The sequence below is a fragment of the Sipha flava genome, unplaced genomic scaffold (assembly GCF_003268045.1).
Source record: "Sipha flava isolate LNK unplaced genomic scaffold, YSA_version1 48_pilon_pilon, whole genome shotgun sequence".
Classification (NCBI taxonomy): domain Eukaryota; kingdom Metazoa; phylum Arthropoda; class Insecta; order Hemiptera; family Aphididae; genus Sipha; species Sipha flava.
In genome coordinates, this window is record NW_020273306.1 from 947,774 (window position 1) to 969,890 (window position 22,117).

General features: G+C 26.8%; 1 protein-coding gene across 1 annotated transcript in view; it reads right to left on the reverse strand.

The window, feature by feature from the left end:
- The window catches only part of LOC112690112 (lachesin-like), a 199,898-nt gene that overhangs the window by 104,281 nt on the left and 73,500 nt on the right, over window positions 1-22,117 (reverse strand). The window contains exon 2 of the mRNA XM_025564037.1: window positions 414-511. Coding sequence (XP_025419822.1) covers window positions 414-509 — 96 coding nt within the window. The 5' untranslated portion in view covers window positions 510-511. The remainder of the gene's footprint in view (window positions 1-413; window positions 512-22,117) is intronic.

Here is a 22,117-nt window from a genome sequence, read left to right on the forward strand (position 1 = left end):
AGTGTGGAAGAGAGATAGGTGAAAAATATTGGTGTATTGGTTTTATTTAACTTAAAACAAATACCTATTTTGATTTTTATTGAAAAAAGTCAGGGGTGAATCAGTATATATTTCTAAATATAGTTGATACAGCAGAACCTAACATCATAACCAAATTTCATAATAAGGTAGGTTGAATTTAAGTGTTCTAATTTTTATAAAAAAAACAATTTAAAATTTGAAAAATTTCAAAGTATGAAATATCCTTAAAATGATAATATAAGTACTCAGTAACTGAAATGAGTAACTACAATTTAAATTTATAGGAAAATGTCTAATATTATGTCGAATTATTATGAAATATGTCAATATTTATAAAATACAAAATTGTGGTATATTATTTTCATATGTAAATTTAAAGTAAAAAGCTTTACCTTATACGTTGCTAATCCTTCGACGTTGCACACAAATATTGCTTCTCGACCCACTGGCACAGTTACGTTGTTCAGGTCTTCGCCAAATTTTGGCATTCCTATCGAATATAATTCAAATATATATTACATTCAATTATATAGATATTATAATAGATTTTATAACTAATACTTTTATACTCGTATTATATGTGTTCGTTGAAGTATGAGAGTATACTGTGTTAACAAAATGGACAACCATTTTTAATAGACTTATTATAAATAACTTATATTGTACATATATATTAGCATTTTACTTGATTTCAATAGAAGTCAATATTGTGGAAATATATTACGTGGACAATTTACATCTGATGCATATTTTCATATATTTTATTTAATATATAAAATATATAGATATTGATAGTGTTTAGATTTACACTATTCTTGAATAATATTATCTTAATTAATTTTCAACACTTACATACTTACGAGTCGTATATGAGTCTGATAATATCATCATAAATAGGAATTTAAAAAAGTTTAATGACATGATTATATATTCACGTATGAATGTGCTCGTGTGTATCATAGAATACTTTAATATATTATATTATCAATAATAGCTACGTTGTAAAATATTAAGAACAACAGGATGAGTGAAATCAAAACAATCATATTAGTCAATTTCAATTGAAAATAAAATTGTTCGGTTTATCATAAATTTATTTACATAACATGTTGTTCAACAACATAATTCCTTCGATAAAATAATAATATCATTTTTATGCCACCATTTTTATAAACATCATTGTTATTAGTATCAGGTTTACCATCATGTATTTTGAAGGACTGTTTTATTTTCATTGCTTGAAATAAAAAATAAATCCTTTACGATAGGCAAGTCATAAAGATTTTAACTCAATCTTAGATCCAATTAAATATCCGGACTATTCCAAAGAATAAACTTTCCAAACTTTTATCATCTCATGTTTTACTATGTATCTACGACAGGTAGTTAATTGTTAGCTAGGTATATTTATTGATAACACAAACACTTTATCTTCAAACAAGAGTTGGTGCTCACTGATTTAATATAAATTAATACAAACGCACTTTGGTAGTCTAATATAAAGAATTCGTTTGGAGTTCAAACTGAAAAATAGAAATATACCAAAACGATACGACTGATCAAATTTTCAATTTTTCTGTAATCAACGTCCGAAACGTCGACAAAAAAATTTTATCTTTATAAATCGATCCATCAACAAAGTACTTGCTCTCAAACAAGTTATTGTTTGTGATTGAAAAACTTAAGATGAATTTGTTCATACCACTGTTTCCGTATACAATTCTGAAACACAATAACATCGAAAGTTTCATTCTGAAGTTAATATAATATTGATTTTTCGGAAAATTATTTTCCAACACCATTATAGTTCATGTAATCAAGTCTTTTTTTAATCCAAATTACAACATCGGCTACTGTGACCATTAGTTTTTTTTTTTTAATCTACATATTTGTAATTATGTATAACATTATTTAAAAAAAGATATTTTTTGTTTTAAATTAATTTGTCAAGTCCGATATCCATAAGGAAATTAATGAGGTCATCAGTAATTTTCGATCCCATAGCTTTGTATAGATTAGTTGGAATATTATATTTAATTTTTCGTATTTCTATGAGTGACATTCTAATATTCTCGTATATGCTTGGTTGATAGTATTTCGTTGTATGAATTGTTGACTCTTTGTTGTCCATTAGATGACCAGATGGTAGTCTAGTATGACTGAATATTAGTAAAACCTACTTATAATTTGGAAAAGTAGGTTTGCTGATTTTATTATTTTGATTTTGTATCGTTGGCCTTTATGATGTGGTGTACAGTTTTTATTATTTTAAGTGAGCTTTCAATATCTGTTTCATTTTTTCACATTTGTGTGAACTTTATTTGAAGTATTTTCTATTATGTATTTAAATAGTTTAATGTTGAAGTTGATTTCGATGGACTGATCGAATAAGTAAAAAGTATTCTAATTGGAATATATATATATTTTTCATTTCTCGTTTTTTTTTTTTTTTTTTTTTTTTTTTTTGAAGAAAAATTAGATCGTGATCTATTTTAAGTTTTCATTTTTTTGTGCTTTTTGATTTGATTATATTATGTTAACTTTTTAATATATTTCGAGCTTGTGAATTTGTGAAATAATTTTCTATTTAAAAAGAGGTGGATGAAAAAAGAGGTGGTGTTAGATAGAGTTTTTTTTATTCAGATAATGTTTGATGACTATTTATTTATTTATACATTTTTTTTGGTTCCTGTGATGAGAGCGTTGTTCGTAACCTCGTATTCTATATTATTGTTTCCATAAAGTATCTTCATTATAAGATATATTAATTTCTAGTATGGATTCAATTATTGCATTTTATATGTTGGCTGTGTTATTTTTACATGCTGCTGCATTATGTCTGTTTTGCTTTCATTAGAAACATATCGATATGTTGTTAGAAATAAATATACGAAAAATTAGTATTTTCTTTCATAAACTTAATAAAGATAGATAGGTATAGTTATATATATATATATATATATATATAACTATATATAGGTGAGAAAGTCTTCTAGATTGATCTACATCTGTCTACGAAAGTTGATGATGTGTGAAAATTGTTCGGTGGAAAAATTAGTTTTCAAGTGCATGATTTTAGATGCTGTTCTTATTTTCATTTCGTGGAGGGTATTAATTATTATTTAGTCTTGAATTATTGGCTGTATATAATTGGGCCATATGATTTTTGATAGGTTGATGAGTTTTCTTATGAGAATTATGTTTTCATTAATTATAATATTTTGATATTTTTTAATTAAATCGTTAACGATTTCTTGGTTTTTAAGGAAGACATAAAAATGGACATTTGAAATCGTAGATGCTGTTGTTATGTTTAAAGAGGAAGTGAGTTTATTGATTAATATAAGATAATATAATTGTTTAATACCGTTTATTTTAGATAATGCGATAGCTTGGTTCATTATATGTGATTGTTTTATTTACAGTCGTTTCTGCGACGATTTTTAATATTGGTTTTTTCCACAATGGACGTTTGTATATTAACTGATGAATTAATCATTTTGTTAGTTTTTCGATGGTTAGGTTGATAATAGGTGAATTTTTGGATAATGCTAGAAATTTTTCTATAAATGGAATATTAGTTCAGGTTAGAATTCAAACTAATTTGTACAATAAAATGATAAGCTAGAACGGAATAAGCATGTTGCTCAGTCTACCTGGGGTTCAAATATGAGTGCTTTACAATTGAATCCCATTAAAAGTAGCTTTCCGAAAAATTATGCTCAAAGTCATAACCGAAGATACTGACGTTTGTTATAATGACTATCAACGCAAAGATTTTCATTCAGGAGCTGCAAATTACCGTAATAAAACATTTTACATCAAGCTCATTAATTAAAGTTCGATATATATATATATGTGTGTGTGTGTGTGTGTGTGTGTACCGTATTGTTAAGTATTTTTAATAATATCTTAAGCAATTAAAAAATAGTAGGGAAAGTTTATAATAAAAATTAAAAATACATTAAAATATACTCGGATCGTTTATATATTTTTAGGCATTTATTAATCATAACTGTTTGTTGTTGTTAAAATATTTAAATTGATTATGATCTACCTTTATAAAGTACTAATAAAAACATTGCACAATACTCCAAAAACGCGGTGAGTGGGAGGTTTTATTAATTCAAAGTATGTGGGCCTTTTTTGCATCCAAATTGGTTTTCGATCGACCGTGTTCAATTTCTTGAGAGTCTTTTTTATGATTATACCACTTGAAAGAACGATTTCCCTTCAATTTTCCCGATGAACAAGTCGTTATTATTGTTTTTTTTTCTCCTAACGCTATTTCCACCAAAAACTTGAGCATCGTTACAATTTTTATTCCTTTTCGTTTCTTCTTTTACGTTTATGATTAAAAAAAGAACTTTTTACTCTTTTATCAAGTGTGAGTATATAAATTGAATTCAGATGAATAATGGTTCAGTTGAGTATATACTGTAAAATCGAAATGTATTTCAACAGAAGTCAGGAATTTTATATAATGTTGTCAAATTTGATAAAGCCACGCATATTTGACAGCATTCGTGTAATAAAAACATAAAATAAATTGAATCGTTTTAGTAAAATATATCACGAGATTGATAATTATGGTTAGTTATTATTAATTTTTATCATAATGATACGATTAAAAAAAGTCGTATGATATTTCAAGTAACTATAATAATTATACATTCTATATGTGCTAACGTTTATCTTTAAAGAACTAGGAATTTTAGGAATATTTATAATATATGATGAGTAAAATAAGAATTTCCCTTATTTTAATAATTTAATTAAAAAAATTGTATTTTATTCAGACATTTTTCATATAGTTTAAGTTTATAAACTATGTGATTTTAATTTTACTTGAATATTTATATTTATTTAATTGATTATATTTCAAATTTAATTGAAAATCAATGATTTAAGAGATACTAACACAAAAATATATAGATGTAACTGAAAAAAAAATTTTCGATATCTGATAATTTTATAAGTTTTGAACACCAGTTTATACATTTTTACTATCATTTAATTTCAACATGGCTTAAGGTAATATTTATTATACAGACTTAAATATAATTAAAATTTAAAGGCGTTAAGTATAGTAATTAATTTAAATAATTCATAAATTATACAATTTATATTAGTATACTTTTAATACAATATAGAATTATATGTTTGAATCAAATGAAAAACAATTTTCGTAAAAGGGAAATAATGATATTCGTCGAAGTATTTAAGTTGTTAAGCTCATGAGTTAAAATTATAGAAACTTAATCTTTGAAAAAGGTCCAGAAAACACGCACAATGTCAATTGCAAACCCTTAAACAGTTGAGTTATTTTTTTGATCAGTTGCATGTAGTATTATTATTATTATTATTATTAGCATATGGCTCCGGCAAGCACAAAATAATAAATAGGTAAATATATAAATGTCAATAGTATAAACTAAAATAATAGTCATAAAAAAAATTAAAAGACTTAGTATTAATTAAATTATAAAGTTATAAATAGTCAAAAGATAACAGTTAAAATTAAGAATTATGTTTGGTAATAATAATTGGTAACTCAGTATTTCATTGTTTTAATTGATATTTCCTTGGTCACAATCGCACGCCCAGTTTTTTTATCCATTCAATACCATCCTCGCTCGCTGTGTGGATTTCCTCAATACCTCCTGAGAACTTCATTAACGGGCATTCTTCGACTATATGTTTAATGGTTTGCTTTTGTCCATAGCTGCATAGAGGAGATTCGAACATTCCCCACTTATTTAATAGATAATTGCATTTTCCTTGGTTAGTTCTAATGCGATTTAGCGTGGTCCATAGGGCATTCGGTAAGTTGAAACCTGGTACTTTAACCGTTGGATCTTCAATCAGTGATGAATTTCGTACCTCATGCTCTAGCCAAATCTTTCTCTATTCAGCCTGTAACTCTCTAGAGGTTATGTCTGGATTTTAGCCTTTTATTTGGGTGATGTTTTATGTCGTTATAGATAGGCAGATCAATGTTCCTTTTAACTTTAGTGATAATATTTTGTGTAGCTATTTGTCTACGGATTTCCGGAGGGCCAATGTTTGAGAGAACGGGGAGCCATTGAGTTGGAGTGCTTTTTACTGTACCCGTGACTATTCTCATTGCTGTACTTAGTTGGACGTCAATTTTATTACAGTGAGCACTTCTTGCCCACACGGGGGCGCAATATTCAGCTACACTATATACTAAGGATAGTACTGTGGTTCTCAGAATACCTGCGCTGCATCCCCAAGAAGTCCCAGCTAGTTTGGATATGATATTGTTTCGTGATTTTATTTTGTTTTTTGTTGTTTCTAAGTGTTGTCTAAAAGTAAGCGTCCTATTGAGTTTGATTCCGAGATACCTAGGACATTCTTCATTTGCGATGTTGACTTCACTAATTTTCAGTTTAAGTTCTCTATTTGCCTCACGATTGTTCTGGTGAAAGGCCATTGCTGTTGTTTTATTAGCATTTAGGTTGAGATGCCAGTTTTTAAATTAATTTTGTAAAATGTCTAGGTCTTTGTTCAGGTAGTACTGTTATTATTTGTCGTTTTTTCTCAACATTCACATTGTGAATGTATAATTATATATACATATAACATATACATAGATATTACACTCTATTCACAATTAATATTACGTTGTGAATTGCGTGGGTATTCATGCGTGTAAGGGATTTAAGCTTGCAATCAGTGCCGGCGCGAGGGGGTGCAGAAAGTGCAATCGCACAGGGCCTCGCACTTTTGGATTGGCTCGTGGGACCCGCGCTTCTATTTTGTAGCATATTCAGATCCGGGGTCTCGCGATTATAATTTTCACAGGGCCTCGTAAATCATAGCACCGGCACTGCTTGCAACATACTAATAAACAAATCCAAAACGATTTCGTTAAACAATTACAAACATGTGTATTATACGCGTTTAGCTAATCAGGAGCGGCTCCCGTTTATTGAAGTAAACTTCAATGAATAAAATTATTTCACGTCATCATGATTTCACTAACAAGTTTAATACTTTTAAGTTAAGTTTTACATTTTTAGGCATGCATGTTTTTAATATTATTTTTTTAACATTTTTTTCGAAATAATAATGTATACTCGTACATATAGCTACTGGCAAACACAACGCGGAGTAAGTGAAAAAAGTCGCATTTAAGCAGATCGTGTGTGTTATTATTATTTGTAGCTGGGATTTTACAATCACACGTTTTTCTCGTAAGATGTGTACTATAATTTACTATACTATTCTATTCACTTTTTATTTTCTCGTATAGTTTTGATGGTAGTGAACAAGAATAAAGACGCACACATTGTCGTCGGGACGTGAGGGAAGAAAACAAAATTATTTTTGTTGATATCAAATAAAACACCAATGAAAGAAGCGAAGAGATACACGACTCGTTTCCGAGTTGTATACAATAATACAGAGTTTATATTACGCGGAGAACTTTCACCATGCTTATTGTACAAGATGTTTCAGCATAGTTTGACAAATTAATGAACTTTTATTCTATTCAATAATTTAAACCCTTTTCACTTTTTTTTAAATAAAATAATTGCGATAACAGCACTGTATTTATACTAGTTATAGAATAACCTTTTATCGTTTAAAAATAAAAAAATTAAAATAAATATTTTTTTTAAAAAATTGTTGGTTTTGTTATATCTTAATACTGTAATAGAGGTTTTCTGATGAGTTTCTGTGATCTCCATAAATTTTTCAAAATATTAATTAATGTTTTAATTAACTATTATACAATTAAAAATGACTTATTAATATTTATTATACTCCACGAATTGAATCTTGACCGAATTAATACGATTAAATTCAAAAAAAGTTTAAAAATCAAATAAATAAATTCTCAGTTTCTATAAGAAATGTCATTAGAACATTTATTCAAACATAATGTTTGCAATACAGCTATTTTTTCAATTTCTATTTCTATTTAATAATTTTTTTTTTTTTTAAATTTAGAGATCTAAAAATTATATTAAAAAAAAAAAAAAAAAAAAAAAAAAAATGAAATACTTTGCGTATAGAGCGGTGTGATGTAATCCCACAGCATTTTTCACCACTAAGTTGGGTCACAAATCACTTCATGCATGAAATGCTATAACACTTGCGTAATATAATTAAATATTTCAACGAGACGTTGAAATCAAAATTTGTATATTAGTATAATCATTGGGCGAGCGTGCAAAATTATAATTGTACGTCATAGGAAACCGAGTTTCGATTCGGATAAATACGGCGTTATATTGTTGTATAAAAGTACATGTATATATTTCATATGGGGACGCGGAGAGCATAGACTACGAGAAATAATAGGTTGAAATAGAATAATAGCGTTTCTACTATAGTTGCGGAATCGAATTACAGGACTAAAATAACAATTCTAGACATCATCTAAACAGAGGTAACTCCCCATAAATATTTTACATTACCGAGGCTGGAAGAAAAAATTGTTATTTCGAGATATTTCATTCGCAGGATCCGTTCAAATCGATTTTCTTGGCATCACAGCTTTTTACAGAACGCACGATTACTGTTACGACGTCCGACTTACATGGTACATAAAATCGATAGGGCCTGAAATTTTATTTACTACGTCGCACAATTTGTGTGGTACCATATTTGAAATTGAGTGAAATCATGTTCATCGAAGTCAGTAACTTACATAGAAATAATAATATTATAAAATCGGTTTATTTCGAGTATTGAAAAATTAATTTTATTTCAATTAATTTTAATATAACAGAACGTTTTATGCTCATAACATTTAGTTTTTTTCGTATTCACGCACAATCACACATGCACATAATTGCACACACACATTAATTCACGGAAACGAAGAGGTACAGCAGTCACCAGACATGTCATTTCTATCAAGTGTGTGCATATTTGATGCGTTTTCCGAGCTTATGCAATTGTGAGTATTGTGTATGTATCTATACATATGTGTGCACTGAGGGATCATTTGCGAATTTAGAATTTTGCATGCGTCAACCTATACCGCATAGTTATAGTGATTATAATATATGCCCGTTGAAAACGATAATAATACATGTGTTACGTGATGAACGTACTTTAATGCCCAGTTTTATTTTAAAATGAACCAAAAAACGCCGAGGTGTTTTGATGATCAACGATTTATCGTATTAATACTGTTGAGCAAATTTGGATTCTTAATTGAATAAATGAACTGAACGGCATATTCATATATTATTATTAGGGAACGGATTTATATGTAATAAAAATACATAAATATGTACATATGTATGTACGTATAATTTATAAAATATGTACTAAAACCATCCAAATATGTAGGAAAAAAATAAAATTATAATTATCAAATTATCAAAATGATTTGTTGCATTGAATTATTACAATATATTTTAAATTATCAAATATTAAATGTCGCCTATTAGATCTGAAAATATTTTTAAAACGGTTAAATGATCGTTCCACATCAACCTACGTTGGTTGATTAAAGCATATTTGAAAAAATAATATTAGAAGGCGATAATTCCAAATTTTTAGAAGGGTGTCTGCCACTCATTATGTCATTGATTGATTTAAAATAAATATGGCCTGAAATTTTTTTCGGTAAAAATAGGAATTTTCTTTTTTACTACTTCTCCTATTGGTCCGTTTACGAGTTTTCATTTTGCAATCCTTGATTCGACAATTTTCATACTTTCATTCAAGGACATATTTTTGTTTCTAATTTTGTAAATGTATGTGCAATGAAAATAAAATTCACTGAGATGAAAATTAAATTAGTTTTCAATGTTTCATTTTGCATAATATTTTGAGCTTTTCTAATAGCGATAGAAGTTCTGGATATAAATTTGAAATAATTTCTTGTATTTTTGTACGAAGAAGACGTATGAATGATGAAATAATAAAATATGTTTAAAAATATTTACAAATTAGTGAAATATGTAAAAATATGTAATTATACCAAAATATGTAAAAATATGTAAAATAAAAGTAGCATCATATTAATAGGAATGATTTAAATCATGAACATTTCTTATCAAATTTTAAATATCTCGTTTTAATAAAAATATGTATTTACATATAAATCCATTCCCTAATTATTATTATGTATAGTATACATTCTATATGTATTTTTATTATTATGATTTTGATCAACTACGCTGTGATATGCTACAATTATATTAATTTAATTTCGATAAATCAAATAATAAAAATATCTTATATCAATATTGATAGCTCATACATTTATCGTTGTGATACATTCGAACAAAACAGAAAATCATGAAATTTTTTTCAGAAACTATTTCGTCTTATTTTATTATAAATATTATAGTTTTTACACGTCATTGATCAGTTGAAGAATTGTATCATATTATTTTTGTGCTCCAATAATTGGGCTTGTATTTAACATCCAAAGCAATCAATTGCATTAATTTAAACAATGATTTTACTTAAGTGTTTTCTTATAAAATACTTTTCAATTTTAGGTAAAGTGTATTTTTTTATAAACACAAATTAGTCATGTTGCATCATGCCTTGATATATTATATACATTGCGCTAACGTCGTCATAGGAAAAAAACTAAATAAACTAAATTGTAAAACTTATATTTATAAACTTAACAGTTTTTTTTAATAATTGCGAAAAAAAGGTGAAAAGTTATATATAAAAAAAAAAAAAACAAAATTTATGGCATACTTGTTTTCGATAATATCAAATTATTGTTTTCATCGTAAATGAAATATTAATAACTATAAGAACTTGACATTTTCACGGGATTATTATAACACAATTCACTGTTGATGATATCTTTTTCTTTTTTCAAAATATTTTTTGAGTTTTTTATGGATAATTGTTCATGTTTTTTTTAAATGTTTGCATATGTGTTGATAATATAATTTTAAAAATGTAATACAAAGATCTTTATAAAAATTTCTAATTAATGAATAAAAAAAAAAAATTAATTTAGCAAAGAAAAAAATGTACGAACATTATGAATATTAAATATTGATAAATTGATCAAAAGCACAAAAATCTATTTTACCTAATATAACCTTAAATTATACCTGTACAACCATTTTTTATATATAAATTCATACAATTAAAAATGTTTATACTTATGGCATGAAAATTAAGTACCAGCAATTTTATAAGATTTTCTTTGTTGCAAAAAAAAAAAAAAATTATTGAAAGGTGGCCAAAAAGGTTTATAAAAATTACAAGATGAAACTTTGATGAAATCGAATATTTCAATGAATCTTCATTAGAAAATATTAGTTATTTAGTTGTTATTCTATAAATATTAATCGTAGCAACTAGAAATATTTTTCAAACGTTTATTTAAATTGAGATTTAACTTAGGCATTTTAAAGACATTTTATACTTTCAAACTATTTGAAAGATATTTGTACTATTTATGAATATTTTAAATTTTCGATGACTTTTTTGTAAACTTTCTTTAAAAATATTAACTGATCCATTAGTTTTTTTTCACTCAGAAACAATTTTTCAATTAAGTTATTTAAAATTAATTAACTTTATTTTTATTTTATTTATTTGAAATATTTAATAATATTTTGATATAATTTTAAAAATATATATCATCAACCACTTTTATTTTTGATATAAATCGTTTATAATTATATGAAATATCAAAAAAAAAATTTGCAATTTATTATTGCATGCACAGAATTTATTGAAAATTTGAAACAGGAAACGAGGTGTAACAAAAATGAAACAATGGATATTTCGAATGATAATTATTTTAATTAGGATGCGATTTTATCGAATAGTCTTATCTTAATATATTATCTATGTACATTCCATCTCTTGTCCTATAAAATAAGTTGAATTAATTTTCTGATTTGTCGGTTTAACAAGATATTATTATTCATTCATATAACATCTACTTTGTTTGCAGTTGATAGTTAAAATAAAAAATTGAAATTTATTAGCCTTGATTATTATTTTGATTTTTAATAGTACTTTTGTGCGAATTTCCAATAAAAAGTTAAAATTATCTACGTTATTTCAAACGAACTTAAATATCTACTTCGTGTATACATTTTTAGCTCATACATTTTAATTTCAAATACAAAATTGTAGATATTTTGAGCAAGACGTTTTCTTTATAACACTTTTTTTAGTTTAATTGTAAATTATTTCAAAATGATTTGAAATTTATGGCGCATTATTCAGTTCATACGCCCATTTAAATAATAATAAAAATATAACAAACCTAAATTTCATTATGTGCGCATTATTTATTTATAACTCGTATAAATAATTTATAAAATTTACATAATTTGGGGTATATTCTTATAAAAATAAATTATTTAAAATTTACGTTAGTCTAAATGTTGCAATAAAATAAAATAACTGATAAGTTCCAAATATTTAATACACATTAAAGTATCGAACTATTTAATGTTTATAATGCCATGCTAGATTTTAGATATTTAAAAATGACAAATTGATTGTAACACTTAATAAGTATATACGTTATCAATGTCAATAAAATAAAATAAAATATTATGTATTATAGTTTCGACCGCGTAAGTTGAAAGAGTATGATCATTTGTTGTATAATTATTATTTAACAAGTTATACATACCTATGGGCAACAATAATAATATGTTACTTCTAATGTTATTTTATTTGCTTTATTTTTAGGATTATTATAATCCTACGTTTTAGTTACATACATGATTGTTTGTTAATCGTTTAGTAGGTTTTTTTATCTTAGGTTAATGACAACTCAATGCTGAATGGGTAAAATTTTATTTATAGCTTTCAGCCTAAAAATCAAGAGAAAATTTCCTTTATCCAACATAAACAGAAATTGTTTAAATTGTAATTGTTCAAAAATCAATGCATCTACAAGAATCGGCTTACTTACATACCGAGTTTTAAAGAATGTGCAGTCAAGTCGCAATAACTCAAAACTCAATTGTTCGAATACAATATTAGATCCCTTGAACTTCTGAAACGATATTAAATTAATCTTACCGACCCAATGTTTCAGATTCTTTCCTTTTATTTTTACTGTCGTTATCATGACCGGGTCTTATAGTTAATGAAATAATTTCTCTTGTTAACATAATATTATAGACTTTTTTTTATGGAATTCGAAAAGTCCGTAGCCGTGTTTCTTAATCGCTTTCATATCTTATTTCCTTTGTCGAGTACGGCTTTTGCTTGCAACTATTTCTCAAAAACAAACGATATAAAGATCGGACCTCAGGGGTTGTAATTTACAATGTACTAAACTATCTAGTTCATGACATATCAACATAGGAAAAAAAATTAACAAGATACAATAATTGATTTAAAATATAATACTCTCTAATAGTAATCTAATAGTAATCTAAAATATGTAAAGTGTTATCGGAATGGGTTATTTTGATTTAAGCACAAGCGATATTGCATCGTATTTTGTATTGTTCTATTTTGTCAATTGTTTTGAATGATCTATAAATTTATATGGTAAAATACTATAAAAATAAAAATAAATATTCAACCAGACAATTATTAAACTTATTATAATTATTATTTTTGAAAATGCAGTGCTATAATTATACGGATTTTATTCAGTTTTTTGTGCGTACAATAAGTAATGTTATTCTGTTCCACAAGCAAAGATAGTGAAAACAAAAAAAAAACAACTTAAAATACATCACAAAATAAAGTAAATTATTTCCTTGTAATATTTATTATAATAATGAAAAAAAAAAATAAAATCTCAAAGTTAATTAGAATTAATTTACAAATACCTATATTACTACTTTAAATTTGACTTTTGTCTCTAGTATCCATGTTTTTTATATTATTAAGTTGGAATTAATAAGATAGGGAACCCGAGGATTTTTGTGTCTTTACAATCCATTGTGCGTAGCCCATAACCATAACCAAATGATGACCGGAGGAGTTAACCCTCCTTTCCAACTACTACAGTTTTTATGTATACCAGCCGAAAACGTGGCAATAATTAAAACGTAAAATATTCACTACCTCTCCTCTACCATCCATGACTAACTAAGGAGGCCTTCTTTTACTCTCGTTCACTTCCTCTCCATCTCTTTTACTCTATTACTTCTCTTATTCTTTTTTCTTATAACAAATGTTGTGAACGTCAAATTGAAGTATTTAAAATAAATAATAAAACTGAATTCTTATTACTATAATGCGTACATGAGTACGTAAGACTTATATTATATTTCGAAAGGGGAAATGGTCGGAGAATGAAAACCAAATCATTATAATACTATATTATTTAATAATGAAAATATATTTTATTCTTATATAATTTTATGAACGTATTTAAATTAATCAGATCATTATAGTATAATATAATGTACAGTTTGTTGTTATAAATAATTCTGACATAGTATAAATATTACTTAAAATTTGCAAACAATTTTAAATGTCAAGTGCCTATAAAATAACACAAACGTCATAAAAATTCATTATAATGAAATTTCTATAAAATGCTACCTAATAAAATTAATCTGCAGTAAATGTATTCAAGTTAGTGTCAAACACCCAAATCATATGATAATATTATACTAAAACTGTCAAAATTTATTTTTATTATCTATTCTTTAGATCTTCAAAGCATACCTTCTTTTAATATTATTTATTTTCAACGAGGGTGCGCTTGCTCCCAGTAGTATGCTCTCTGAATCCGCTTATGCACTGAACGATTGAAGGCTGAACCGTGAACGAAACCGACGAAAGAACACATAAACAGTAAATACCAAATTAATAAAAGAATGAGTGTTCATACCCGGCGTAATACTATTATTTCCATGTACATAACTATATGCATTTCTCATTGTCCATTAGAATAATAACTATGTCGATAGATTGCCTCAGATTTCAAGAAGAATCTTACAAAACCACGCTCATGTAAAAGTCACCGAAATTAATTTTTGACATTTCTTCATTTTTAAAATTGGTACAATATAACTATCAGAGGAAGATTTTTTTAGTTACTTCCCGTGAAACGATCTAAATTTTGAAAATAGATCTTTTTTTGATAACCATTTCACTAGATTATATTGAAAAAATAATCGATGTTTTAAAACTGAATGTATGTGTTTAAAATAAAATAGGTACTTTTAAAATTTTTGAAAAAGTTAATATATGAGTACTTTATAGACTTATTGAATACAAAAATCAAAAATAAATTTCCTATACAACCTAGAGAAATTGATAGTTGATAGTGAATTCATACAATTCAAAGCAATAATTGGATATCGAGAAGTACATAAACTAATATTCCGTTTATTGAACTAAAATTACAAAAAATATAGCGTTTTCCAATCACCTTAAGATCTTAATACTGCATAGGTAGTAAACTAAATTAGAATATTGACAAATTGTGTTATAAGTTATAACTTATAACTATCCATTTTTTTTTTTTTTTTTAGTAATTTTATACTTTTAAAAATATATAAGTGTGTGAATCATATTAAATTTAATCAGATGGTTCACTCCAGGAGAGAACAATATATTTTCAAATAATAGTATTTGATTAGTTACTGCACGTTGCAGTAAGCCCAAAAGGAAGTAACATAAATATTGTGGTTACAATTTACAATAATATTGTTCCTGAATGCTTGTTAGCATGACAAAACAAAACAAAAACAAAATTTTATCATGGGAAATGCATGACATATGACAAATTTACTATAACATTACGAATATAATTTTTCTTTCTTCATCACACTGATTCGAAGAGTACAATAATGTATTTAAATTCTCACGATTTTTAAGAGTGTACCTTCTAGCTTCATTTATTCTGTACTTGAACTATCAAAACTTAGGAAAAATGAAGCTATATAAAATAGGTTTCTTAAAATGTTATAAAAATAATATAAATTATTTTTTTTCTTATAGTAAAACAATTTTATTTATTTGAAAATATTTAAAATGTAGTCTTAAGTTATGCAAGTAAAAAAAAAAAAAAAAAAAAATGTATTAATCCAATTTGCACAGAGAGTATCAAAATTACTAGATTTATATGGGATATCGTGCATAAATTGATTAATAAGTGAAATATTATTTGACTTACATCGTTGTGCATAAAAATAATATGTACATTATTCATCTAAAATTAATCCAAATGAATTTAATATATTTTTATAGAGAACTTTTCAAAGAAGTAGGTAGTTTGTAAGTAATATTATTTTTAATAATTTTAGGGTCATATTTTTCGTTAAGTATTAAAATCCTATCTTGAGCTATGTTAAACATGACACAAAAAAAAAATCGTAAGCATAACACGATAATGACTACCCTCACAAGGCAGCATACTGACAGCTTATTAATTAAAATTGAGACAAGTATTAGTATAAGCTGTTCATTATGTGCTATACTACTATGTCATTATTATATTACAATTGTTGTAGAATATATTTCGTGAGAGAATAGTGAATATCTCGTACGTATGTCACAGCATCTAGATGGATCTATGACGTATGGGTGTACGGATCCTTAACTCCCGATTGAGAACTGCTGGATTATATAATACTTATGTTTTAACTTATTATTAGTTGATAAGAGAAAACTAAACATTATAACAAACGAAATGTTGGTTTTGTATGAGATTATACAGTAAAATATTTGAATTGATCCTATATAAATAATTTATACTTAGAGATAAAGTTATTTGACAAATGATAAAACCTTATTAAAAATATAAGTGTATTTATTTATACAATACTTAAATAAAATAAGTTGAAATTGAATTGATTGAAATTGAATAAATTGAATAATATGTTAGTAATAATTATAAAGCCAATTATACATGTAAAGTATAATTTACGAAATATAAATTTTTCAATCAATTTAAGACCATTGTATTTAGATGATAACGGTCATGCGGAATATTTTCGAGTGTATAGGAAAAAAATAAATACTTGATCATCTAATTTACACTATTTATAACGTATTTATTAAATTAAATGACAGGCGTACTAAAAAATCATGCTCAAGTATTGTAAACAATTTTTTAATATAATATTTTAATGCGATTTAAAACTGTAAATATTTTTAAATTTAATGAGTACCTGACTTGAAAAAACTTGACTATTGTATATTAAAAAAAGAAAAAAAATACATTTGTTAAAATATTGTAGAAATTAAAATTGTAATACAACTTAAGTAATCACTTATGATATCCCTTCCATGCCGAATTCTGAAAGGAAAATATGCAAAAAAATATTGATAAAAACACAAGTATAATAAAACATTTAACAAAATGTTATTACTTTTATACTACATTTGCTCGTAAAATATATGAACCTAGTTTTGAATTAGTTAATCAACGTATTTAAAATTAATTTTATGTAATTTCTAATAAAAAGGATAACAGATTTTAAACAGGAAATAGAAATGTATTAAAAAAATGATAAGTTTAACTTTGATAATTTAAATGTAATTCTGTAATTTTCAAAAATAAAAAAAAAAAAATACCGTATAATTTTATTATTTAATTTTGTTATAAGATGCATGGCATGAATAATTATTTTCAGTAAGTTAAGTCTCCTATGGAAACATTTTTTGAGCGTTGTATTGTTTCTCGAGATACTTTACATATTATAAATATATTTATTTATTATTTATTTATTATTATATTATAGTCAAATATGAATATTATAATGTATAAAAAAGCAAAAATATAAGCGTAAAGTTTTTGCTGTTTTAACACAATTATTTTATACACTCGAACAATAAAATCTTTTATAAACCAGAATCAACTGTATGAATTGCGTAAAAAAAAAAAAAAAAAATAATAATACATTATAAAAATTAAATTTAATACAAATATTAGATTATTAACACTGTTCGCAATATTATGCTAATCTTTCGTAAAAAAAATTAAAAAATTTGTTATTTATGAGTCACGATATTTGGTGTTTAAAGCCAACCATTATGATATTATTCTAACAACATTCCGCGCAGAACGAACATTTTAAAAGTTATGAAATTAAAAAAAAAAATACCTTTCGTTAAGAGTAAAAATCGCTGTGAAAAATTTTTAATTTATAAATATTTATTAATTCATCGTTCTATACCTAAAAATCGCGTACACACGTGTATAATATTGTGACTGTTCTGTAAAGGTGAATTCGTCTCCTACGCGCGAGTACTTGTAAAAGTGTTGATATTCAAGGTACGTGGCGGATGAAAGTTTTAATAAATATTTTTTCCTCTTACCCCCTACCAAGAAAACACGTCATGTTACCGGTACGAAAGTTGAAAAACGTATTCCTATCACATAACCCATAATAACTGAATGCAGACAAGTCGTGTGCGAAGCCCGGCATAATCCGGTATGATAACGGTAACTAACAGTGTAAGAAAGATCACGTCAAAACCGTGATGAGTCCACCGAACTTGAACACCGGCCGCCATATATTATGCTTATTAATATTTAGTTTTCAAACGGCAATTCCTTTGGGCGTATATAATATGACAAGACCTTTTAACGGGCGCAGCGACAGATACAATTTGGCGTTTTGCGATTAATTCCGACCAGTGGACACGTTTCGCACGATATGATGCGACAGCGAGGACATCGACGCCATTCGTCGTCTCGAGAAACATCTTGCGCGCTTTGTTATATTGCGCCAGTCAAATTGAACGCGTGAGTAGAGTCGCAATTAATTATTTGAAGCGTGTAACACCTACGCTTACAGAAATGCGTGTGATCGTATGGCCATGTGTTGTGTGTGTGTTTGTGTGTGTGTGTGTGTGTGTGTATGCATTGGAGTGCGCATGGTGGTAGCCAGGTGGGCCGCGGTCCCCCAGCGGACTCTGGCTTTTTCTTTAATGTACGTATATCTATACTATACAAGATAGTGAACATTTTTACATTTTATATGAATAAAATAAAGCCAGTTTTAATCTTATAGTATAGAATTTATATTTGTGAATAAATGTAATAAAGTTATTAGTTATTAATCAGACTAATCAGAACTTGCATATAATATAAAAATTGAAGATTTAATTGATACATGCAAAAACCTTACTCCCGTGGACAGAAGGATGGAGTTGTAAATAGTATAATAATATGTAAATAAGGATTTCTTAGATATAAATTGTGTAAGTTTAAATAGTATTTATTTTTATATTTGCATATTAAATTAAATAAATAACTTATAAAATTTAAGATATTTAATTATACTAGTAGTCTTTAGTACAAAAATTTTCGGTTCACTTTTTTTAAGTTGCCCCCCTGCGGACAAAGTCTGCGCACGTATTTGTATGTGTGTGAGGGTGATAGTGTCACCGTGCGTAAACGGTTAAGTAAAAAATGCCTTTCTGTACATGGCCTGTTGATTTTACAAAAACGCAAATTACCATATGAATACAATATAATACATACTCAGATATATACTCTCGTTGAAATAATGTATATATATATATATATATATAGTCAATAAAAGATGGGATTACACTGTAATTTATTAAAAACCGTTCACAGTCGGTCATCGTCCGTCAAGTATGAACAATGAGGCAATTGCGTTACACAGGGTATAGGACAGAGATGGTTCCAAGAACTCTAATAGGGATGGACACATAAATATATGTTGTTAGTCTCCAATTGTTTTTACTGTAAATTTAATGCATTAATATTTACTGTAACAATCGATTTACATTGCATTTTTTTAGTTGGTATATTTTTGAACATATTATTAAAAAAATACACACATTTTACTACTTTCTTAATATTAAGTATTCTTTTTTTTAAATTCTAAATGTTGTACAGTTCTAAGCAGAACGGCATTCAATATTTTTTTTTTATAAAAGTTCACATATAGGGGGAGGGCACGACCATTGGTACAGCGTTACGAGAAATAAATAAGTCGGGGCCTCCGCCGTGAGACAGTGACCGATCATTCTTAAGGATCAATCCATGTTTGGTAGAACGGGTGACGTTATTATTCAAACGAGGAGATCGAGAATTCTAATATACTTCGTAGTACCATGCAAGGAAGACGCGCATGGGCTAAGAAAACGTGTCGTGCAATGGCGGGCGTATGTGCGTATGTGTGTGCATACGTGTCCGTGAGAGAATTTATGTAGAACGTTACGCCCCAAACACAACAGAGCAAAATAAAGTGTACACGTTGATTACCATAATCAAATGCATCGCCAAATTTGAATCCCGTGGAATGTAATTTATATCTCGCACCGTCCATGTTGAATCCGTTGTCTCGTACACGTCAACATGTGAGCACGCGGATGTATCGTATCATTATCATTTGCGTGGGCAACGCACATATTGGAGTGTTATAATCTTCGTTCAAATACTTTCTCTCGCTTTCTCTCTCTCTCTCTCTCTCTCTCTCTCTTTCACACACACAGTTATTTCCAGTCTTAGACGGGGTATGAGATTACGGGCGAAAGAAGGAAGCGGTTCGAAATGAAATAAAATGAAACAAATGGAAAATAATCGCGCAAAGAAACCAATATCGTCGAGATGGTCAGGCGTCGTGAAAATGTATTGTAGCAAAACCGTTACGTATAGAAAGAACGCCACACGTAACTGTACTGTGGTTTTAGTTTTTCGTCGTCTGCAGATGCTGCACGAGGGTTTCGTCAAGAAAGATGATTGTTATTGCCCGCAGAACGGTTAATATGATTGTTGCAATGGTCTCGAACTTTCGGCAGTAAACTACTCAGGAACAACATAAAGAATTCCTATTTCGAAAATATAACAATAAGATTGTGTACATTACACTGTTAAATACCGTTGCATTGTATATTAAAACTAATAGCAAGTTTCTCTTGCTGGTTTGGTTGAAATTTTTTTTAGCTTTTTAGCTTTTTATTTAGCTGCCGAGTTTTAACATACGATCCAGGAGAATATTTTTTTTATTTTTTGTCACCATATCGCATGAGGTGTTGAAAAATAAACAATTACTCAATTAGCTTATAGAATTTAAATTAAGCTTAAAACCTGCTCCGCAATTCACTTTCTTAAAAAAAAAAAAAAAGATCGATATAATATCAAATGAATAGTTTTTAGAGAACATGCAAAATAAAGATTCTATTTTAACATTTGTATACGAGTACATCGTATGAGGATAATAATATTCACTAGAATCCAAAAACGATAATCGTATGATATGATAATAATTATAGATAATATCTATTGTGTAAAATATTTATAATTTTTTTCATAATAATACTTTTGATATTTTTTCAAATCATTTAGCTACATATAATATACAATAAGAATATGTTTCTCGTATTTTCTATGAATTTATTTTAAAATATAGTGGTTCTATTTAAAAAATAGTAAAATATGTTATGAAAGACTAGAAAATGAACATATTACTTATATATATCTGCGTTAAACTCAAAAAAAAAAAAAAACAATAAAACTCCTAGGTCAGTTGAGACTTCACGGTTGAGTGAAACACGAAGATGGATGAATCATATTTTTGTATTGGTCTCTTAAACTTGAAACCAATTTACTATTGCTCTCGAAAAAAAAATTTTGAATGAAAGAAGTCAGGTGTGGAGTCTCATTCTACCTAAAATCTCGCCTTTTTTTTGTTGACATTTTAAAATTGATTTACTCATGAGTTTTGAATACGATACATAACTACATTACAGTAACTATTAATACATTTTTATTATTATAAATAACATATTTAGTGAACATGTTAATTGTGTTTACGTTTTTATATTTAAATACGATTTCTTTAAGTTTTGATTTATTATTATTAATATATCATCAAAACATAAGTTTTATTGTTAAGTTATATATTAAAAATGATCCAATCATATTTTAGACAATCGTGTAATTAACAGTAAATCATTCGTTAAATATGATTCGAATACAATTATTTCATGCATTTAAGAGACACAAAATAATAAATCAAAGGTACATTACATTATGTGCAATTATAATAATTTATATTTATAAAATTGTTAAATGGCTCTCTTTAAGATATCACGTGAAATATTTTGTGACGTAAACATAATAGTATTACATATTATATAAATTAATTTAAAATAAATGATCTTCATTCATGTTTCCTGCTCTATTGTGATTATTGTTATCTTA